Raw genomic sequence first — 23633 nt, 5'->3', positions numbered from 1 at the left:
TTCTGAAACATCGGCAGATAGTGTCAAACTGGAGTCAACACAGTGCAAACATTCACCGGTCCAGGGATAGAAAATTAAGGGCGCATAGGTGGTGGTGGTTTTGAGGGACATGGTAGATCTGGGCATTTTATTGGACTTGAAATGAGAATGTGAGTTTTGAAAAAACACTTTTTATTATGACATTTGTGTTTGGAAATTTGCCATTTCAATGTAATCATACATCCAAACACTAATATTATGTTGGCCCATGACGAATTCTGGAAAATTGAAAATGATTGCTTTGATTACTTTTTTGGACTTCTTGCCTACTGGCAAAAAGTTGAGTATAAAAAGTCAGATTTGTGACATTTGAAATTGCCAAAAGTTTGTACCAGTGCAACAACTTTGTTTATATTAAAGTAAGATATATTTAAAAGGACCCGTTTTTAGGACCCATCTTTTCTATGTAGTTTGTACTCTCTTTTAAACACCATCATACACTTTTGTTCCGTTATCTCCGCCAAGAAATCTTGGAAACGATATTTTGAGAAATCATGGTGGATCCTTGGTAGGGATTTTTGCAGATCAAGGACTTTGCAGATCAAGGACTTTCATACAAGTTGTATAGAGACCTTCTAGAACGTAGGGATGTTTTGAATGTTTCTATTCCACCCCAAAGTCCTTGATCTGCAAAAAATATGTTTATCTCGAAAAAATCTTTCTGCGGAATTCAGAATTGTGATTTGGTGAATTGGAGTTGGATTTGTTTATGTATTGAGGCCTTACTTGTTCGCCCTGCCTTTGTGTTTCTCCAAATTCGTCTTCTGATTTCTCAAAAATCTTCAGAATGTCATTTTTAAAACCAATTTTCAGGATTTTCGCTTTTGCGGAATTGTAACGAATTTGTAATTTTTCGTTTCTTAAATGATCCAGAAAATTATGGGAAAAAGGGAAATGGAAAAAAGAAAAATGAAGAAAAAAAGCAATTTATAAGATTATCTCAATATAAAAGTATATTTTTAACACTATCATTGAATCTCATATCACTAAATAAATCAGAAACTCTTGTATGATTGTAAATATTTTTGACACCACATCGAATAGAGCTGAGTAGCAGGAGAATTTCCCCAAATCGTTCAACTCCAGTTTCGATATTCTTCATCATACAGTAATTCATTAAATCATTCATACAAGTTGTATAGAGACCTTCTAGAACTCTCTCTTGGCCAGAATACACTGCTCGTTCGGAGCAAGATGCTGCAATGGAGAGCAAAAAACATCTTATTGGATATCTTTATGACTTACGCTTCAATATCAGAATCGTTTTCAACACGGCACACTCTGTCTCATCGATTTGCAACTTTCGAAATGACCGTACTACTGCCTCCAATATGTTGGACACAAAGTCGTAGTGAAGTCTGAAAAGATTTAATAATCAAACGTTTTATACAAGCAACAACATACTGTGCCTTCGTTTTGATTTCTTCCATATCAATATTTGCTTGGGGAAGTCCGAAAAAATAATCAGGATGTACAAAACTCCCATTTGGAAGAAGCCAGATTCCTTGATCTTTTTCTTGTGCAGTTTTGTAAGTAGAGTCAATTAGTAGAAACGCCAGAAAGTATTCTGATAGGACACTTTTCTTCACTTCGATACCTAGGTTTTTGAATGGTTCCAGCCCATCACCCCACTCATTTGCTTGCTCTAGAGCCAACTTCATCGTTATGTTGACGTCCTGTGCTGTGGCTCTTCGGCGGTATTTCAAGACATTCTGAAATTGCAAGTTAATCAACAACCTTATTTTTACAGAATAGATACCTGATTATCTCGGCGAAACGCGACGCTAGCGCCATGAATTGCGAAAAATGGCAAGTGTCGGTTATGCTGTTCCCCTTGCAATTTAACCCAAGATGTTAGGAATGTGCTGGGTTGGTTGTCTGGAAATTGAAATTCGAATTAACTCAAGATTAAAAATTGTTTACCGCCAAGGCATATAACTTCCGGACTAGCCGCAGTTTGTCTAGAAGACTTTTTTCTGGGTCCAAAACGATCCCTTATATGAATGGCATTTTTTCGTAATCCGACTTGAAGGCATTTTTCGAATCGACAGGATCGACAAACGCATCGGTGGGCTGAAATTATTTGGAAATTTATTGTTAGTGAATATTGAAAATCGGATTTAGAAGGGCGCCCTAACAGTCATGTTGTTGGGAGCCATGAGTTTTGTCATAATTATACTAGGTTGTTGTGTTTCCCAGTGGATCTTGACAATTTTCAGAAGTCTGGAGCTCGGTTGTCAAGTGTCTGATCCTTTTGAAAAGTTTGGAGGGTATAAAATAGACCTAGATTAAAAGCTTTACATTTACAGAATTTTTTGAAAATTCCTAGATTTTCAGATATTTGCCGAGTTCTAAAGGACACATGCTTTTTTCACATTTTCCGTACAAGGCAAGAAAAGTTATGGTTCTTAACAGTTATCATTCCGATAGTTATTATTCGTAGCAATTCTCACTCTTTGTACCACCAAACTCACGGTAAGAAATGATACAATTGTTTCCTCTCAAACATTTATAAATCATATTCATCACCACAGTTCTTCTAAAAAACACAGTACACCCTAGACATGCAGGTGCTCCGTATCTTTTAATTGTCGCACGGTCTCCACAGATGTGACAAATTTCTTCTAAAGTCGGCGATGGAGGCATTGAACTCGCAGAAGATTTGAACAGAACAAGGAAAGGGTCCTTTTCAGAACGTTGCATTTTGTGAGCGTCAAAGCAGACGATTGTTGTGGCATCGGGATTGAAAAGAGACTTTTAACCTATTGGAATCATGATTAAAAAAGAATTAGGATCGTTAAAGAAGTGGGCGGTGCTCCGGATTCCTGTGTGTAGTCTGGACGAACGTGGTGAACTACGGTTTGGGTAGAGTACAGCAAAAGGAAGCTGAAGAAAACATATGACCTGCGGACATTCAGGAAATCGAGAGATCGGAGATTGAAATCATGGATATCGAAATTCTCATGCTGGTTGTTAAAGAAGCTGCGTGATTCGTGCCCTACAGGTGCGGTGAGCGCATCAGGATTGGACCGGATGAAACAATATTCAAGATAACAAACATAACCAGTAATAAAAGAGCCTTTAATTTTGATTGTGTTTTGAAAAAAGATATCAAAATGATTGAACTGAATTAAACACATAACTTCCTTGAAATTCCGTTCATAGATTGAAAATATTGGGCACTCATAGTTAGAGTTGTGGACCTTTGAAAAGCATTGCCACCTTTGAGAACAGGAAAAACATAAATGTTCCCAAAAAAGAAATATTGTAGTCTCCCGACCTCAATTTTCAATATTATCAAAACCAAAATAGACGGGCATTATTTCGCTGCTATTTCGGGTTATCAGTAAAAATGTGGGAAATTTTGGCCCAGTGGGGAAATGTGGTTTCCGATTTGCATAGAAAAATGTAGAGGAAAACTTTTGATTTTCTTTTGAAGTGTAAAAATGCAGTTATTCTGCCTATCACCTTGAGAAGTTGAAGTTCGTGAGTCATGTGTTCGGTAACCCGCGCCGTTATCATCTGAGGGGCTTGGTACTGGCCAGTGTTAAGCGGAATTCCGTCTTCCGTCTTCCGTGAAGCGAAATTTTATTTCCGCTCAACACTGGTACTGGCCTAACTTTTATAGAGTTGGTAATCTAGGCTACAGGAAACCACTGGCGTTTATAGAAGGGCCATGAACCGGCATATTTCTCACACCTGGAAACTTCCTAATAACTTTTGACGTTCATTGAAGCGTATTTCACTTTTTTCGCTTGTGTGTACCTTGGTTTGGCTTTCCGTGTGTACATTGAGCGATACACACACACCCACAAATTGATCTACCTAAGGATCTTGAAAAGTGTCCGTCCAGAACAGAATACTTTTTAAAAGCGATATTTATCGAATCTTTTCCAGGAAAACAAGACCTCCATTTTAGTGAGGAACGGGGTACATACCCTGGACTCAAGATAATTATCTATGATTTGCACCTGAACTTGGGATCTTTCATTGGAAGAGGATAAACGTGTTCTGTGAACAAAGAGCTTTTCTCCTATTTAAATTTGAATTTGAAGCGTTGTTCAAATACAATGTTCTTCAGATCTAACGCCAGTCAGAAGCTTCTAGCTGTGGTCTTAATTCTCTCAGTGATCGCTTTCCTAACTCATATTGATCATTTTGTGAGTTCCGAAATTGTTAGCGATATTTCACAGCCGTTAACTTCAGGTGGCAGATTTAGAAAAGTTGGAGACTAGTCCAGAGTGTCAATGTATATCTAAAAGAACGGGAAAATCGCACAACTTTTGTTATCCGGTGCCGAGGAATCCCGGATGGTATGGAAGGAAATTCAATTGTTCGTTTGTAGAAACTTTAGAGAATTTGAGTGAGTTTGGCGGGAGTTCACCCTAACTGTCAACTTTGAACTCAATTATCTCAGTTTCTATGCGAGATATCAAAATTTCGTCAACTGAAAAAGCAATTTTGATATTATGATAAACACATTATCAGTTGACTACTTTTTGATATCTTTCACAGGAATCGAGATAAATGAGCCTAAAGTTGACGGTTTGGGTGTGCTTCTAACATAGCAAATAGGGAATTCTACCACTCATTTGTTCAGATCTTCTTGGTGATTCTGGTAACGTAATCACCCTCCAAGGAGCCATTTCCAACAAAGATGCCTTGGTATTCGTTTCTGCAACTTCCGAGGATCATTTCGGAATCTGCATGTGGTCTTATAAATCTGTTCGAAAATATTATCCTAACCATAAATACGTGCTTTTTGGTCTAAATATAAGCGAAAGCTCAATTGACAAACTCCCGAAGTCGGATCCTAATTTTGAGTTCCGAGGATTCGACGTGACTCTTTATCCGGAATATGTGACGAACTTCAAAAGAAACCATTTCAAAGGATTAGTTCTGGCAGAAGCTATGAGAGACTATCCGGTTCTTTTGTGGATAGACGCTTATATTAAGATGATTGAGCCAAATGTAATTGAGGATTTGTTCGAGGAAATTTCGGAAAATCGAATGTCTAAAAGATATTCCGAGTTGATCTCATTTGACGTTAATGGACACAACAATTATGCTGTATTGCATTCAGGTGAGCGAAAAAATGAATCTTAATCTTTGCTTATTGATTATTCAGGGCTCCTCCACTATTTCCCATTTCACTCTTTTGAACTCCTGAAAAACGAGCATCAACTTGGATCGGGTATCATTTTTGTACCAAGAACAAATTACAATAGAAGAATTATGAAGTGGTAGGTTCATGGACCTTGTTTGGTCTGGATTCTTTCCTATTTACAGGTGGGTGTTATGTTCGCTGACTGATGAATGTATAAACCCACCCGGGTCCAAACACTACCAACCTGTGCTGAACATTCTACTTCTGAACGACTTCCAAGACTATCACAAGTATTACATGAAGAAATTAGAGTCATCGTTCATTAAGATGGATTGGGAGAAACTAATGAGCATTGAAGGATATTCATTCGGGTTTTACGATATGATCTGAATATTGCTATAGAAAATATGAAATAATAATTTTTTGATTGCTTTTTTTTAGTTCATAGATTCCCAGCACGTTTTTTGGAAATTTGTGAATGAATAGTCTGAAAACAGCTGATTTAGACAGTTTACAGAAAAATTGATTCCTCTATTCAAGTTTTAGAAAATAATATTTTCAGACATTTTCGTCATTTTTTGGGTTTTTGGAATAAATCTTGAATAACTTTGCTCCAGGGTAACATTTTGAGCTGAAATTTATAGGAAATATCTTGCGAAAGCTCGTAGACATGTTGAAGACATTCTGGACGGCCAATGAACCCTGATGGAACAGCATACTTGTGCTCCGTATCTCTTAATTTTAGCACGGTCTCCACGAATTTGACAAATTTAATCTACAGTCGGCGGTTAAGGCATTGAACTCGCAGATGATTCAACAAAACAATAACATGGCCCTCTTCAGAAAGTTTCATTTCTTGACCGTAAAATCATGTGATCGACGTTGGGATTGAACTGAGACTATGATCGAACGCCTCTAGGATTGACAAAAAGTGGGCAGCGGGCACCGGATTTTCGTGTACAGTCTGGACGAACGTCATGAACTTTGGTTTCTGTAGACTACAGCTAAAGGAAGCTGAAGAAACAGATGAACTGCGGACATTGAGGAAAAAGTGAGATCGGAGATTGAAATCATGAAAATCGGAATTCCCACCTGGACCATGAAAGAAGGTGTCCGTAGAGTAACAATCACACATCCATGATTTCAATCTCCGATCTCAGGTTTTGCTGAATGTCCGCAGTTCATCTTTCTCTTCAGCTTCCTCTCGCTGCACTCTAAATAATTTTTCATCTTCTCGCTCGGGGAACTCAAAATCCAGCTTGAGTTCTTTCCTTAGAGCTTGAAATGGTCGGTTTTTTTTAAATTCCTCCTTTTCTTTTCATTTACATTCATAACAACTCGGCCGTCGGCTTGCAACTTCTGGCCAGAAAATTATCGTCAATTATGTACCAGCCAGAGTGGTTGTTAGCTACTGCTGGTATAAGGTCGTGCAATAGATTTATGGGTTTTTTTAAACCTATGGGCGCGACAGAAGTTGCCCACTGGTAGCTGTGGGGCGGACACTGGTCTTTTGACCAAAAGCAGACCCAGAGGATTGTCGGAAGTTTTTAGGAGAAATTCTTGTCAATTTTCGAATTCCGAATGCCGGTAGGATAAGACAGGTGAATTTTGTTTTCTAAAAAACTGGTTTTTTGAAAGTTTTGCTTCTAGGTCTCAAATAAACGACAACTGCATGTTAGAAAAACCGGAAGAAGATCAGGTATTTCCTAGATTAATATTTAATTTAACTCCTGATTCAGGTAGCTTAGCGATCTCAGAAATCCAAAAAGTTCATGATGTGAATTTTAAAACCGCAATAAAAATTATCCTAGATGAAAAGAAATTCAAAGTACTCTTTTTTTTCCTATTTTTCCTAAAAGAACCCATCTTTTCTATGTAGTTTACACTCTTTTTCAAACAGCCACACTCACTTTTATTCTGTTATCCCCGCCGAAAATCTTGAAAACGATCTTATGAGAAATCATAGAGGATCTTTGGTACGGATTTTTTGAATGCTTACATTTTCTACGCGGTCTTGAACATTTAAACTTTCCTTTGAGGCTACACCCAAAGTCCTAGATCTGCCATTGACACTCTGGACTAGTCTCCAACTTTTCTAAATCTGCCACCTGAAGTTAACGGCTGTGAAATATCGCTAACAATTTCGGAACTCACAAAATGATCAATATGAGTTAGGAAAGCGATCACTGAGAGAATTAAGACCACAGCTAGAATTCAAATTTAAATAGGAGAAAAGCTCTTCGTTCATAGAACACGTTTATCCTCTTCCGAAGAAAGATCCCAAGTTCAGGTGCAAATCATAGATAATTATCTTGAGTCCAGGGTATGTACCCCGTTCCTCACTAAAATGGAGGTCTTGTTTTCCTGGAAAAGATTCGATAAATATCGCTTTTAAAAAGTATTCTGTTCTGGACGGACACTTTTCAAGATCCTTAGGTAGATCAATTTGTGGGTGTGTGTGTATCGCTCAATGTACACACGGAAAGCCAAACCAAGGTACACACAAGCGAAAAAAGTGAAATACGCTTCAATGAACGTCAAAAGTTATTAGGAAGTTTCCAGGTGTGAGAAATATGCCGGTTCATGGCCCTTCTATAAACGCCAGTGGTTTCCCCACTAAAATGGAGGTCTTGTTTTCCTGGAAAAGATTCGATAAATATCGCTTTTAAAAAGTATTCTGTTCTGGACGGACACTTTTGTGAGCAATATTTATATTTATTTCTCTTTTCTGCAACCGCACGTCTCAGTGTATGCGTACATTGCGTTAAATCTTACGACAGTTGGTGTCAAAAAAGCGCGGAAGACATGAAAAAGTTAAGAAAATTTTACATTTTTTAGATTCTAACTTCATATGAGTCATAATACATTTCCAGATGAAAGTTTTTGATTTTTAAATTTTATCCAAAAAAAAATTAATTTTTAAAAATTAGATCACAGTTTCAGTTTTAATCAAGCTCAATTTCTACAAAAGATACCAAAAGTCTGTCAACTACAAAAATGTTTGTCATAATCAATACTTTTCTTGTTTGCACATTTTTATATCTCTTACAGATATCGAGAAAATCGAAATCGAAGTGAAGGATAGAGACCGTATCATAAAGATAAAATTGAATTCAGCATTGAAAATTAAACGGCAAACATTTCTTTGGCAATGGAAAACAACAATTTAGATCAATAAAATAAGTTAGTAAAAAGTGATACTATCAATCTCTGGGTTCCGGTTCCTCAAAACCACACGGTAATGGCCATTTTATCGAACCCCAGCGTGTCTTGAGAAAAGTGAAACACAAGCACCGATGTGTCGTTTTTTCTCATTTGGAACATTCTAATATCATTTTGCAACTCAAAGAAGTCAACTTGCGGTGCATGGGTCCGATTTGGATTAATGTCGAAATGTTCCAAATTCAAATCGGTCCCGAATGCATTGACTTGATCCCTGGGCCAGTCTGGAATTGCAGCACGGAGAACCAGGAACTCCGAATTTCCTTGTATAAGGAAGTTTCTGATATATTCGCTGTAGGATAGACTCTCGATGGATATGGATCGAGGATGGGAAATGTCCACAAGGCGAATGTGGGTACGCTGAAGAAGAAGAAAATTTTAGTATGCTATCATTCTGCATTTATAGAAAAGCATTGTTTCCTGGTTTTAGGATTTTTTGTTGTTTTTTTTGCACTAATTGGAAAACTCAAAGTCTTACCAATTTCTTCTCGTGTCTTTTCTCCAACATTTCTAGGATAAACTGTGATTGGTTACATTCCTTGATAACCAAATTTGGTGTATTCAACAATGGTTCCCAGTGAAGAATTTCGTCGTAATTTGTGATACATCCGGTTCCAATTTTTATTTCCGTCGGTTCACACTTGAAAAACTTTCGGACCCAATCCACAATTTCCAAGAATCCCGTCTGATATTTAGTCATGTACGGGTTCAAAATTGGATAATATCCTGATGGATTTCAAAGTATTGATTATGACAAACATTTTTGTAGTTGACAGACTTTTGGTATCTTTTGTAGAAATTGAGATAATTGAGCTTGATGAAAACTGAAACTGTGATCTAATTATTAAAAATTAATTTTTTTTGGATAAAATCTAAAAATCAAAAACTTTCATCTTGAAATGTATTATCACTCATATGAAGTTAGAATCTAAAAAATGTAAAATTTTCTTAACTTTTTCATGTCTTCCGCGCTTTTTTGACACCAACTGTCGTAAGATTAACGCAACGTACGCATACACTGAGACGTGCGGTTGCAGAAAAGAGAAATAAATATAAATATTGCTCACACTAAAACATGTTTTGTTTTCGTTGTTTTTCACCGTAATTGTTCAATTTTTTTCAGATAAAAAATGTCTATGTTCGCTCATATCAACTTTTCCAAATTTCCAGTCCCCACAGTAGGCCAAGCTTTCTGGAAATGCACGAAAATTGATGAATTGTGAGTTGAAATTTTGAATTTATTTTGAAACAGATATTCTTCTATTCCAGCTTAAACCTCGCTACAAATACTCCTCATACAGCATGGTTCCATAAAATTGCAGTTGCTCCAACCAAGTTCAGCGTCAATTTTGAAGCACCAAAGGAAGAACGTGGTCGAAACTATTGGGAAATTCAAATGGAATTCAAAGATCATGTTCCATTCGTTTGGAGATTCCAGTCGCATCCTGAATTGTTTGGTGGTGCGAAAATGAAGTTGAAGATTGGCGAGCACCAATTAATTTCAAGACTCTTGCCAGGAGATCATGAAGAATATTTTCCAATTTTGCACTCGTACATGACCAAATATCAGACAGGATTTCTGGAAATTGTGGATTGGTTGCGAAAGTTTTTCAAGTGTGAACCGACGGACATAAAAATTGGAACCGGACGTATCACAAATTACGACGAAATGATTCACTGGCAACCATTGTTGAATACGCCTAAATTGGTCATTAGTGAATGTAACAAATCGCAGTTTATCACAGAATTATTGGAGAGAAGAAATGAGAAGCACTTGGTAAGATTTTTTGAACTTTTTTCATTGAAAGCAAAATGTGGCCTAACTTTCGCAAGTTTAGTTTTCTAGGCCACCGTATTTTATGGTATAGAATAAGCCTAGCACACATCTGCAATGTTTTCTAGATCATTTTAACATGATGACCTAATTTTCGCATGTTGAGTTTTCTAGGCCGCCATGGCAAATGGTTCTGCTTTCAAGAAAGTTGTCGCACTAAATAATCCAATAAAAATGAAAATGGTTTTCTATTGATTGTTACCAAAATCACTATTTTTCAGCGTACCCACATTGACTTTGCGGAGATTCGGGATCCTCGATCCGTATCCATCGAAGGCATCTCCTCCCTAGATTATATCTCCGCCAGAATCAACTTTTCTCATCTTGATTCCAACTTTTTCACTGAACATATCAGAAACTTCCTTGGACAGGAACATCCGAAATTCCACATTTTCCGTGCTGAAATTCCAGACTGGACAAGGGATCAAGTCAATGCATTCCGGACCGATTTGAATTTGGAACATTTTGACACTAATCTAGATCAAACCCACAAATCTCGAGATCGGTTCAATGACTTGACGAATGATAGTCGAATGTTTCAAATGAAAAAAGACGAGAGATCAGTTTTCGTGTTTCACTTTTATCAAAACAAGACAAGCTTTGATAAAATGGCCATTGCCGTATGGTCGCTGAGACATTGACATTATCACTTTTTATGAATTGTTTTGCTTGATCTGATTTTTGTTTTTTTAATGCATAATAAATTGTTTTTTTTGTTATTTCCAATTTGAATTCAATAAATGTACTAAAAGGCCGTGCGCATCTTATAGTTTAGGCTCCGTCCACTTTTTCTCAGAAAATTTTTAACCCGGAAATGGGGAATAATTCTTCTAGAGAAATTATTTAGACCTGGGTGAATATTAACAGTAAGCAGTCAAATTTGACATTATCTAATTTTCCCGGTAAATGGTTGTTTTTTTTTCGCAAAAACCCAATAGAAATTTATTTCCAACTTGAAAATTGAGATTGCGGCTGAAAGCAGTTTTTTAGTTCGCCGAACTAGAAAGAAGCTCATTACGTTGTCTGTATGTAGTTCTGGTTTTGCCTAACAACTTTCAAAATCTGTCAGAGCAGGTTCTATCCCACCTGTTAAATCCCACCTGCTCCGTGTAGCTCTTTTTTTTGTGACCAAAAAAAGTTTTTTTTATTCCTGTCAGTTATGTTTGTACTAGATTTCACGGAGCCCAAATGGCTGATTCTGTATTACCATGTAATCGGTGTACTATCAATTAATTTGAACATTTTTTGCATCTATCTCCTACAATATCAGTGCAAACAACTCGAAAAGTTTCGATACTGGATCATTGCTTATCAGGTCGGCTGCTTTATCACAGATATCATTATCACTGTTTTAATGCAACCTGTCCCATTATACCCTTTACTGGCTTGTTATACAGTGGGGATACTATCCAGCTGGTTTGATATCCAACCTGTTTATTCTTGTTATATAGTGTGTGACTTTATTGCTGTGCAGTTTGTATTACTTGGTGTATCATTTGTCAAAAAACATCGTACTGTTAGTTCGCTAGCGGACTCTTTTGCTTTTCCAATACAATTTGATTATTTGATTTTCTTTTTTCTCATTTTTGGAATCGTTGTGGGAGATTTATTTGCCTACTCAGAGCGTCTTACAGAAGAAGAGCAATGGGAACTGATAAAGGAGGTATAACCAAGGCTGTCGAAAACAGGCGGACGGTTACGGCTCGGGTTGTGGGTAGTTTGAAGCGGAACCATCAACTTTTAGGGTCGCCAGGAATCCTACCTAGTCAAAAGTAGTCAACTTAGGATGCCTTAAGAATAAAAATAGTAGATTTTGTTGTAATAGACTGAAAGATAGTAGGTCTAGTAATCACAAATAGAGCTTCAATTTTGTAATTAATACCTTTTTCGTACCAATTAATCCAGATGAGATAAACCGATCGTAGCCAATCAAGTGCAGGAAATTCCAGAAACACAATTTTCAGGTCGTGCCGAACTATGTCGAAGGTTTTCGGTCTCTCCCAAACTTTGAAATCCTACCAAAAAGTCCGTTTCTCATTTACTCATTATTTTTTGTGCTTTTCCTTGGATTTCTGATTATTGTGATAGTTTTCCTTCTTATTCTAGACACTTTTCGAAAATTGCATCGATTGAAACGACAACTTGCTCCGAAGAACTATGAGAGACACGCACAAGGAGTCAGGTGCTTGGTGGTTCAAGTCGGGACGGCAGGTCTATCAATTTTTCCAATTATTTTGTTGGGTATTTCTGTCCTTTTCGAATTTCCACATTCACAATTGTTATCCGAATTTTGTATCGCCTGGTTTGCTACTCACTCCTCGTTTAATATGATTGCACTGTTGATATTTTTCCCGCCGTATAAGCTGTTCCTCCAGAAACACTTGTCTGGGTAAGTTAGGACTTTCCAGAGAGAGTAGAACAATACTATCTTTCAGATTAAAATCAAGAATAAATCAAGAGCGAACATCTGCAATCAGTTTCTAATGTTTTTTTTCTGTCCAGTGCTTGTAGGATTAGCTGCATTTAGATGTCTCAAAAACTGACAATATGTTCGTCTTATCCACTACACTTCTTACACAATTACTCTTTCTGATAAGAACGATGTCATTTAACATCCCCTTATCATGTAACCGGGGTAAGCTTCCCGCTCTTTTGTCTTTACATATTTCTTCAACTCCGTTACATCTTATTCTTGAATAAATTATATGAATGAAGCTTGTATTGGAGTTTAAAGAAAAGTTAGGGACCAAGGGTCAGATAGTCTATAAAGAAGGAAGTTGAGAACAATTCGCGAATTTTTGTCAAAGCAGGTTCAAGTTTTTCAATTCCACCTGCTCCGTTTCTGATTCTTTTTTACATACAAAAGTCTATTTCATTAGGTTTCTATCCTGCTAGCTATGTTTGAACTAGATTTTACTGAGCCCAAATGGCTGATTATCTATTACCATGTGATTGGTATTTTATCAATGATTTTAAACAGTTTTTGTATCTATCTCCTACAATATCAGTGCAAACAACTCGAAAAATTTCGGTACTGACTAATCGCTTATCAGGTCGGCTGCTTTATCACAGATATCTTTATGACTCTTTTGATGCAACTTGTCCCTATATACCCGCTACTTGGTTGAAAAATCTCAAGATCGGTTCAATGACTTGACAAATGATAGTCGAATGTTTCAAATGAAAAAAGACGAGAGATCAGTTTTCGTATTTCACTTTTGTCAAAACAAGACAAGCTTTGATAAAATGGCCATTGCCGTATGGTCGCTGAGACATTGACATTATCACTTTTTATGAATTTTTTTGCTTGATCTGATTTTTGTTTTTTTAATGCATAATAAATTGTTTTTTTTGTTATTTCCAATTTGAATTCAATAAATGTACTAAAAGGCCGTGCGCATCTTATAGTTTAGGCTCCGTCCACTTTTTCTCAGAAAATTTTTAACCCAGAAATGGAGATTAATTCTTTTAGAAAATCATTTAGACCTGGGTGAATATAACCAGTAAGCAGTCAAATTTGACATTATCTAATTTTCCCGGTAAATGATTGTTTTTTTTTCGCAAAAACCCAATAGAAATTTATTTCCAACTTGAAAATTGAGATTGCGGCTGAAAGCAGTTTTTCTAGTTTTTTAGTTCGCCGAACTAGTTCTGGTTTTGCCTAACAACTTTCAAAATCTGTCAGAGCAGGTTCTATCCCACCTGTTAAATCCCACCTGCTCCGTGTAGCTCTTTTTTTATGACCAAAAAAAGTTTTTTTATTCCTGTCAGTTATGTTTGTACTAGATTTCACGGAGCCCAAATGGCTGATTCTGTATTACCATGTAATCGGTGTACTATCAATTAATTTGAACATTTTTTGCATCTATCTCCTACAATATCAGTGCAAACAACTCAAAAAATTTCGGTACTGGCTAATCGCTTATCAGGTCGGCTGCTTTATCACAGATATCTTTATGACTCTTTTGATGCAACTTGTCCCTATATACCCGCTACTTGGTTGTTATACAGTTGGTATACTATCCAGCTGGTTTGCTATTCCACCCTTTCACTCTTGTTACATACTCATTGACTTTATCACTATGCAATATACATTACTTGTTGTTTTATTTATCAAAAAACATCGTACTGTTAGTTCTCTGGCTAATTCTTATGCTTTTCCATTACAATTTGATTATTTGATTTTCTTTATTGCCATCGTTGGAATCGTTTTGGCTGATTTGTTTGCCTATTCAGCGCGTCTAACCGAAGAAGAGCAATGGGAACTGATAAAAGAGGTATCACATAAATTACCTGCGAAAAGTAGCCAACATTTAGTCTAATGAAGCACAAGTTTGCTGATCACAACTAGAAATAGGTTAAGTTTGAAAAAAGTTGTGCGATTGACTTGCAGGTCGTTCCGAACTATGTCGAGGGCTTTCGATCTCTCCCAAACTTTGTCGTTATACCCAGAAGTCCGTATGTCCTTTACCCATTATTTTTTGTACTATTTATAGGAATTCTGGTGGTTGTATCAGTTTTCCTTCTTATTTTTGACACTTTTCGAAAAATGCATCGATTGAAACAAAAAGTTGCTCTGGTGAACTATCAGAGGCACGCACAGGGAGTCAGATTCTTAGTGGTCCAAGTCATAAAGGCCGGTTTATCAATGTTTCCGATTCTTATATTGGCTGTTTCTCTTTTATTTGCACTCCCAGATGCGCAAAAGACTGGCCAAATATATATTGCCTGTTTTACTGCTCACTCGTCGTTGAATATCATTGCACTATTGATATTTTTCCCACCGTTTAAACTATTCCTCAAAAAGAATTTGTTTGGGTGAGTTAGGAAAAAAGAATTCTCTGAAAAAACAACATTAAGTTTCAGATTAAAGTCGAAAATAGGGCAAGGGCGAGGATCTGCAACAAGTATCTAATTTTCTTTTTTGTTTATTATGATAGAGAATAAATATTTTTCAAAAAAAGGAAAATTATAAAGGAGGATAACGCAATACTGCTAGAGGCTGTCCGCTGTGTCCAGTGCTTGTAGGGTCAGCTGAATTATGAGAGTCGGCTGGTCTCAAAAATTGATAAATCTTATCCAGCCAATTTCGGAATGAGTCTGAAATTTGCTCTTGAAACATATGCCCCAAAAACCTCAAAACTCCAACTTTTGATAGCCATTCTGTAGTCTTTCACCACAAACATCACTATAGTTGAATCCAAGGCTGGATAAAGAGTAAACGCACAGAGTAGGACCCCAGTTGGCAAATCTATTTCCATATCGAACAACGGCAAATAAATAATGACCGAAATTGGGAAGAATAGAGTGACCGTTGGAGTTACAATTTGTAGAACAAGAGTTTTGAAAAATTGTCTGTGCAGTGTTCTTAACGATCTTGATAAGAGTTGTATTTTAGCTTCCATTTCGATGCACATCCGAATTGTGCAATAGGTAATCACCGAGAAATGGAAAAAAAGAATTGCTGTGTTATTTATAGTATTACACAAATTCCACCATCTGAGGGACCCATTCTCATCATAAGCCACTTGAGCTTGTCCAGCAATCTCCGAAAAATCAACACCGTACTTTTCAATCATATCTTTCCTGAGTTGTGAATACATAAATATATATGTACCCTGATTTTAACTTACTCTAAATATTTTATAGCATAATCATCAATTCTCTCAAAATAAAATAATCCCACAGCATACAGGATTCCGGAAGAAACAGCGTAAAAGACCCAAATGAAAAATCGGAGTCCTTTGAAATAAATCAAGTTGGTAGTGCTGAAAAAAACTACAGCTGATATTGCTTCAGATTAAAAGTTACTGAAAAATAGCCCAGTATCTGTATAGAAACTGAATGGCTAGAATTGAAACCGTTGATGCAAATACTCCTGCATAAAGTGCCATTAGCTTGGTGACTGACTCTTTTTCCAAGCCGAACGGGCGAGCCGTACTATAATAAATGTAGCCGGCATTATGAGAGTACACATTCTGAACTGACCAAAATTTATGATGCACTACTGAAACTACTTACCGGATACAGTACTACCTCGACTGTGGCAAAAAATACGCCAACTGCGGGGAAAAGTATCAAAAATTCTTGTAGCTTCCAAAGCTCCTGGTCACCCCAAACATGGTTAGATAGATCAAAAGGAATCCGAAAAATGTGCTGGAGACAAAACCGATTTGCGCCATTATTTGGGCGTATCCAACCCAATCCTTATAAGAAATCGGATTCTCAGAATTCATTAGGAACGAGTAGCGTGAAAAAAAACTAATATTCAGTTGATGTCTACTAATTTTTATACTAGAAGAACGGTACAAACATCTTTCTGTTCATCATACATCTAGTGTTTTCAAGACAGTATGATTCAAGAATACTTCTATTTCACATGACAGCGAGGTGGTGATGAGTAAACGGAAATGAGCCAAAGGTTGGCTGATCGTTGCATCTCGTGGAGTCTAGACAGTCTAGACAGTCTAGACAGTAGTTTTTATTGGCAGCAATATCGGAAATTAGAACTGTAGAAAAATATTTTCTGTTAATAACACCTGTAGAATATTCTTAACAACATTAATCTAGAATACTTGTCACATGACAGTTTTCTGTTCATCATACATCTAATGTAGAGTGTCGTCTCGCGAAACTTAGCTTCAGCAAACTGCGAGAAAGTTCAGCAACTCTCGCAAATGTCGGTCTCGTTCTGTTCTGTTCGGTTTTGCAAAAAGTTCAGCATTGTCTCGTTACATTAGTGTCTCGTTATTTCTTGTTACAGCGCTTTCTCGGTACAGCATTTTACAGCATTTTTTTATTTTTCGCAATTTCTTGCTGTATTCTCGCGAGAATATTTCACATTTACGTGAACAGACCGTGGCCTGGAAAACTCACCGTGTAGTTTACCAGGACAATGAATTTTGGCCTAACTTTCGATGAAATAATTTTCTCGGCCACCGTAGCGGATGGCTTAGAAATAATCTAACATTCAAACGATGTATTTTCCAAGACACCTACCATGGTAGCCTAATTTTCTCAGCATGAATTTTCTAGGCCAGCGTTTTTTTATGCCAAGAAATGGCCTGACATTCGCCTAATATTTTTTCTAGCCCAGTTACCATAATGACCTAGAAAACTCAACTTCCGAAAGTTAGGCCACCACGTCAAAATGGCCTAATAAACATACCAGGCGAATGTCAGGCTATTTTCAGGTCATTTTAACATGGTGGCTGTATTCTAGTGGCTGTATTCTAGTGTATTCTAGACAGTATGATTCTAGTATACGTTTATGTCACATGACAGCGAGTGGGTGATGAGCAAATGGAATTGAGTTGAAGGATCATGAAAAATGCTTTTTCTCGAAAAAAGCCCCTCGAGGAGTGTGGTGCTGCTCCGCTACCAGCTTAGCTACGGTTGTCTGGAAAAAGAGGGAAACTTGAAGTCAAGAATTGCTAACACGGATCGAAGAAAGGATAGTCCGGAAGAAGCTTCAGTGAAGTTTGTGACGTCTGTTTGTCTGAGACAACTAGTGAAAAAGATCCAAGGCATTTTTGAATGTATCTGAAAGCCAAACTATACCAGTTGGCTTGTTAAAATTGGCATTTCTTGGTGCCAGTCGCCTTCTTGGGTTCGGCGCGACCCGCCCATGTTTAAGAAGTTCCCTTAAAAACTCAACTTCAGCCCAATTGTCTACTGTACAGGAAAATTGAAACTAGCTAACTCTCTCTTTTTTTAAGGTGGCTTCAATTTAAAGAAGAATAAATACTTTTCACAGAAAAAATAGTCACAAATTAGGAACCCCCAATATTTCTAGAGGCTGTCCAGTGCTTGTAGGTGCATTAAGAGAATTATCTGATCTCAAAAACTGACAAATCTTATCGAGCCACTTTTGGAATGAACCTGAAAACTTGCTCAGAAAACATCTGACTTTAAAAACATACAATTCAAACTTTTGATAGCCTTCCTGTAGTCCTTTACGACATACATCACAATGATTGCATCCATGGCTGGATAGAGAGGGAATGCAGAGTAAAACCCCAGTTGGTACATCAATTTCCATATTGAATAGTGGCAAATAGATAATAAGCGAAATTGGAAAAAATAAGGTGACAGTTGGAGTGGCAATTTGTAGAACAAGAGTTTTGAAAAATTGTCTGTGCAATGTTCTCAACGACTCTGATAAGAGTTGTATTTTAGCTTCCATTTCGATGCACATCCGAATTGTGCAATATGTGATCACCGAGTATTGGAAAATACGATCCCTGTTATATTTATAGTACAAGAAATATTCCACCATCGAAGGGACCCATCCTCATTATAAGCCACTTGAGCTTGTTCCGCGATCTCAGAAAAATCGATACCGTATTTTTTCATCATATCTTCCCTGAGACACAGTTGAGATTTGAATAAAAAACTATCAACAACTTACTCTAAATATCTTCTAGTATAACCATCGATTCTCTCAAAATAATATAATCCCAACGCATACTGTATTCCAAAATATACAGCGTAAAAGACCCAAATGAAAAATCGGAATCCTTTGAAATATATTAAGTTGGAAGTGCTGAAAAACTACTATAATATTGTTTCAGACTCAAATTTACTGAAAAATAGCCCAATATCTGTATATAAACTGAACGGCTAGAATTGAAATTGTTGATGCATAAACTTCAGCATACAGTGCCAAGAGCTTAGTGATAGTCTTCTTTTGCAAACCGAACGGGCGATCCGTACTGTAGAAAATGTAAGTTATGGGAATACACATTCTGAAGGAACCTTCATAATTCATGATGTACCAAATAGTACTCACCGGATACAGTATTACTTCGATTGTGGCAAAAAATATACCCACTGCGGGGAATAGCGTCAAAAGGTACTTGTAGCTTCCAAAGTTTCTGGACACCCCAAACATGGTCAGGTAGATCAAAATGAATCCAGAAAATGTGCTTGACACAAAACCGATTTGAGCCATTATTTGGGCGTATCCAACCCAATGCTTATAAGAAATCGGCTTCTCAGCTCTCATTACGAGATAAAAACTAAAATTCAGGTGATGCCTTCTAGTTTTTAAAGACTGGGTAGCGATACCAGAAGTTAAACGAGAATTGTAATTTGTTTATTGAGAACGGTACAAAACACATTTTTCGTTAATAACACTTCTAGAATGTTCTACAAAGTGTGTTTTAATATACTATTATTTCACATGACAGCGAGGTGGCGATGAGCAAATGAAAATTAGCTAACCCTAGCAAGAGAAAAAAAGAAAATACAAAGTCAAGAGTTAAGAACACGGATTGAAGCAAGAGGTAGTCCATTAGTTTCTTCAGAGGGGTTGGTGATGTCTGCTGCCGGTCTGAGACTGCTAGTGAAAACATCAAAGGCATTTTTAAACATTTCTGAAAATGGAAAAATGCATGAGGGTCTACATATTATACATATCTCCTACTTTTGATTTCCATGCTATAGTCCTTCACAACATACATCACAATGATTGCATCCATGGCTGGATATAGAGTAAAAGCACAAAGAAATATGCCAGTTGGCACATCAAGTTCCAGGTCAAGGATAGGCAGATAAATAATGATCAAAACAGGAAAGAGCAAAATGACCGTTGGAGTAGCAATTTGTAAAACAAGAGTTTTGAAAAATTGCTTGTGCAAGTTTCTCAAAGACTCTGAGACCAGTTCCAGTTTTGCTTCCATTTCAAGACACATTCGAATGGTACAATATGTGATCACAGTATATTGAAAAAACAATATTCCAGTTATATTTATTGTACATCCCATGTTCCACCATCTTACAGAACCATCTGGATCATAGGCGACTAAAGCCATTCCGGAGATATCCGAAAAATGAACACCGTATTTTTTCAGCATGTCTTCCCTGATATCATTTTATCATAGTAATTTTTCGATTTATTAACTCACTCCAGATAACTTCTGGTAAAGCTATCAACGCGTTCAAAATAGTACAATCCCATTCCATATTGGATACCGAAAAATAGCGAGTAGACAATCCATATGAGAAATTTGGGTCCTTTGAAGAACCGAAGATTTATCGGGCTAAATTTATGCATTATTCTGACCTACTTGAAATTTCCTACAAAACTAGCTAAAAATCATTTTTATGGGTCAATTTTGAAGCAAGCTATGCACATTTGAAGTTTGCGAGAGCGCAGAGAAACGAGAGTGCCTGCGTCTCTCACCTTCAAACTTCAGAAACTGTATCTCTGCTTAAAGTGGTTCGTTTTGAGGGATTTTCAGTTTGTTTCAAAGAGAAAAACAAGATAAATTAGATGAAAAATGTTTAATTATGTTTTCAAACCCGAACCAACTGAGCTACGCGGTTGTGCATATGAAATAGGGGGATCTATAAACCCCAAAAGTATCTTACCTAACAATCGCCCAATATCTGTATACAAACTGTACAGCCAAAATGGAAATTGTTGATGCGTAAACGCCGGTGTAAAACGCGAGTAGCCAGGTTACGATTTCTTTCTTGAGACCAAAAGGACGATGGGTAGTGTAAAAAATATGACCAGCGTTATGAGAATAGACATTCTGAAATCGAGACCTATACATCATACATTCAGATTCCATACCGGGTAAATCACCACCTCAACTGTAGCAAAAAATATTCCAACCGCGGGAAACAATATAAGAAGATACTTGTAGCTTCCAAAGTTTCTGGTCACCCCAAACATCGTTAGGTGGATCACAACCAATCCGAATATTAGGCTCGAGACAAAACCGATTTGTGCCATGGATTCGGCGATTTTCACCCAGTGCTTATAGATATTTATTGGACAAGCGTGTGGGGAATGTTAGCACTAGATCAACTTTTATATAGGCTAAGTGTTTTTAAAGAGAAATATGTACCGGAAATTGGAACTATAGTTTTTGTTTCTAAGAAAATGATTTTTAGGCAAAGAAAAAAACCTTTCAGTGCCAAAAACAACCGGAAGCTTTCGAAAGCAAGGCAAAATAGGTTATGTTGATTGGTTTTATGGTAAAAACTTTATATAGTACATACAAGACATGATCATAGAGTGCAGGACATTTCAGACGCGCACATGACAGACGGATTTGCCCTAGGTTTACTGGGGAACGCCTCCTGCAACATCCCTTGAAAGAAAGGAGTCATGAGGTTTTTCGGAGTTATTTTTTGGGTTACGGTATGCACTTTGCCGTGACGATGAACAATGGTAGGGGTTCACCCTGGCTATCAGACCGGTTTCAATGTATAACATCGTTCGGCCTACATAGCTTACGCCATTGTAGATCAGCTGGTTCAGACGTAGTTCAGACGGTGGTCCCATAAGTTTGGTCATGACCGGTCATGTGTCATGTGAAAGGAAAGTATTCTTGAATCATACTTTCTAGAATCTTTTAGATATTTGATTAACACAAAACAAGGTTTGTACCGCTCTTCAATTTCCGGATCCGCTACCAACTTATATTATAAAAAACAAAGCACATCAACTGAATATTAGTTTTTTTTCACATAACTTGGATCTGATGACACCTGCGAAGACGATTTCTTATAAGCATTGGGTGGAATACGCCCGAACTATGGCGCAAGTCGGTTTTGTGTCAAGCTCATTTTTTGGATTCATTTTGATCTATCTAACCATGTTTGGGGTGTCCAGAAACTTTGGAAGCTACAAGTACCTTTTGACGCTATTCCCCGCAGTGGGTATATTTTTTGCCACAATCGAAGTAATACTGTATCCGGTAAGTACTCTTATTAATACATCGTGAATTATGTAGATCCCTTCAGAACATGTACTCTCATAACTCCGCCTACATTTTCTACAGTACGGATCGCCCGTTCGGCTTGCAAAAAGAGACAATCACCAAGCTCTTGGCTCTTTATGCTGGAGTTTATGCATCAACGATTTCGATTCTAGCCGTTCAGTTTATATACAGATACTGGGCTATTTTCCAGTTATTTTGAGTCTGAAGCAATATTACAGTATTTTTTTCAGCACAACCAAATTGATATACTTTAAAGGTTTCAAGTTTTTCATCTGGGTCTTTTACGCTGTTTATTTTGGAATCCAGTACGGGTTTGGTTTATATTATTTTGAGAGAATCGATGCGTATACTAGAAGGTATTTAGAGTAAGTTAATATTAGTGTACATATATGTATATTCATCTCTATCTTAGGGAAGATATGATGAACAAATACGGTGTCGATTTTTTCGAGATCGCTGGTCAAGCTCAAGTGGCTTATGATGAGAATGGGTCCCCCCGATGGTGGAATATATATTGTACTATAAATGTATCAGTGATAGTATTTTTCCAATATTCGGTGATTACCTATTGCACAGCTCGGATGTATATTGAAATGGAATCTAAATTACAACTCTTATCAGAGTCGTTGAGAACATTGCACAGACAATTTTTCAAAACTCTTGTTCTACAAATTGCAACACCAACAATCACTCTATTCATCCCAATTTCCCTTATTATCTATTTGCCGTTGTTCGATATGGAAATCGATTTGCCAACTGGAATCTTACTCTGCGGTTTCACTGTCTATCCAGCTATGGACGCCATTATAGTGATGTATATCGTAAAAGACTACAGAATCGCTATTCAGAGTTCAAATTATATGTTTTTGGGAAAGAAATTTCAAGAGAAAGTTTCAGATTCATTCCGAAAATGGCTGGATAAAATTTATCAGCTTTTGAGACCAGCGGACTCTTTTAATGCAGCTGACCCTACAACCACTGAACAACCTCTTTCAGTATTGAGAGTTCCTAATTTGTGATCATTTTTCTGTGAAAAATATTTATTCTCCTTCATAATGAAGCCTCCGCACAAAAGTAATTGATAGAAACGTATTCCATGCCCCTTTAAGAATTGTAAAAACCTTTAAAATTTGTCAGTTTAGAATCGATCTCGATTTTCAAATCTTTTCCCCCTGTCTCAAGCTTCCTGGAAATTTGTATCGTCTGTACTTCATTTCCTTTGATCTTATCGTAGGCGCACTACGCATACGAAATTTTTCAGCAAATCAAACATCTCCAATCTTTTGAATTTTCCGAAAAACAACACCACATGTCTGATGAGATGGATAGATAATGAAAATCATTTTCATTTCAAGAAGACTTTTTAGTTTTTACAAAGCTGTCCCATTTTAATGAAACATTCACCCACTCGGGGGGCAATTCACTCGCCCGCGGCCCCCCGGCGTCCCCCGCGAATATTTACGTGAAGAAAATGTTATATTTTTTTTGGTGTTTTTTGATTTCAGAAACTTTTTTTTGGAAAATACGTGGTTATCATTAAAAATTAGATAAAAATTCACACACACACACATAATCGCGGGGGGCCGCGGGTGATAGCCCCCGCCTGGTGACGGGTGGACCCTTTTTCCACCCGCCCAAATGGAAACCCTAGTCCGGAGTCCGGATTTTTCTTTTTTTCTGCCTTGGCTGGAAT

The 23633-nt window shown here is 37.1% G+C and overlaps 8 protein-coding genes across 8 annotated transcripts; 3 read left to right on the top strand and 5 right to left on the bottom strand.

The window, feature by feature from the left end:
* Nucleotides 1-979: 979 nt before the first annotated feature.
* On the bottom strand, nt 980-2742 carry CBG10390 (the record flags this gene model as incomplete). Its single annotated transcript, XM_045236830.1, has 6 exons — nt 980-1236; nt 1285-1397; nt 1444-1751; nt 1799-1917; nt 1987-2112; nt 2514-2742. The coding sequence occupies 6 exons, from the start codon at nt 2740-2742 to the stop codon at nt 980-982; spliced, it is 1152 nt and encodes a 383-aa protein (XP_045094266.1).
* Nucleotides 2743-4109: 1367 nt separating this feature from the next.
* CBG10391 lies at nt 4110-5536 on the top strand (the record flags this gene model as incomplete). The annotated part of the gene is made up of 5 exons (XM_002635694.1): nt 4110-4199; nt 4246-4402; nt 4640-5122; nt 5168-5282; nt 5329-5536. 5 exons carry the CDS (start codon nt 4110-4112, stop codon nt 5534-5536), a joined length of 1053 nt encoding a protein of 350 aa, XP_002635740.1.
* Nucleotides 5537-5985: 449 nt separating this feature from the next.
* CBG26952 lies at nt 5986-6018 on the bottom strand (the record flags this gene model as incomplete). The annotated part of the gene is made up of 1 exon (XM_045236829.1): nt 5986-6018. One exon carries the CDS (start codon nt 6016-6018, stop codon nt 5986-5988), a length of 33 nt encoding a protein of 10 aa, XP_045099038.1.
* A 2353-nt stretch (nt 6019-8371) lies between these two features.
* CBG26953 lies at nt 8372-9068 on the bottom strand (the record flags this gene model as incomplete). The annotated part of the gene is made up of 2 exons (XM_045236828.1): nt 8372-8728; nt 8847-9068. 2 exons carry the CDS (start codon nt 9066-9068, stop codon nt 8372-8374), a joined length of 579 nt encoding a protein of 192 aa, XP_045099039.1.
* Nucleotides 9069-11364: 2296 nt separating this feature from the next.
* CBG10393 lies at nt 11365-15015 on the top strand (the record flags this gene model as incomplete). Its single annotated transcript, XM_002635695.1, has 2 exons — nt 11365-11865; nt 14596-15015. Coding segments are annotated over 2 exons (921 nt in total), but the record flags the coding sequence as incomplete, so codon positions are not given.
* Nucleotides 15016-15171: 156 nt separating this feature from the next.
* CBG10394 lies at nt 15172-18948 on the bottom strand (the record flags this gene model as incomplete). The annotated part of the gene is made up of 10 exons (XM_002635696.1): nt 15172-15302; nt 15352-15788; nt 15836-15970; nt 16014-16180; nt 16224-16358; nt 17983-18083; nt 18134-18309; nt 18424-18567; nt 18613-18747; nt 18788-18948. The coding sequence occupies 10 exons, from the start codon at nt 18946-18948 to the stop codon at nt 15172-15174; spliced, it is 1722 nt and encodes a 573-aa protein (XP_002635742.1).
* A 509-nt stretch (nt 18949-19457) lies between these two features.
* CBG10396 lies at nt 19458-20059 on the bottom strand (the record flags this gene model as incomplete). Its single annotated transcript, XM_002635697.2, has 2 exons — nt 19458-19579; nt 19630-20059. 2 exons carry the CDS (start codon nt 20057-20059, stop codon nt 19458-19460), a joined length of 552 nt encoding a protein of 183 aa, XP_002635743.2.
* A 1641-nt stretch (nt 20060-21700) lies between these two features.
* CBG10397 lies at nt 21701-22959 on the top strand (the record flags this gene model as incomplete). Its single annotated transcript, XM_002635698.1, has 5 exons — nt 21701-21916; nt 21963-22129; nt 22171-22305; nt 22353-22789; nt 22838-22959. The coding sequence occupies 5 exons, from the start codon at nt 21701-21703 to the stop codon at nt 22957-22959; spliced, it is 1077 nt and encodes a 358-aa protein (XP_002635744.1).
* Between the last annotated feature and the right edge of the window lie 674 nt (nt 22960-23633).

This window comes from Caenorhabditis briggsae (assembly GCF_000004555.2).
Source record: "Caenorhabditis briggsae complete genome, chrV, whole genome shotgun sequence".
NCBI classification, from domain to species: Eukaryota; Metazoa; Nematoda; class Chromadorea; order Rhabditida; family Rhabditidae; genus Caenorhabditis; species Caenorhabditis briggsae.
This window is presented reverse-complemented; position numbering and strand designations above follow the sequence as displayed.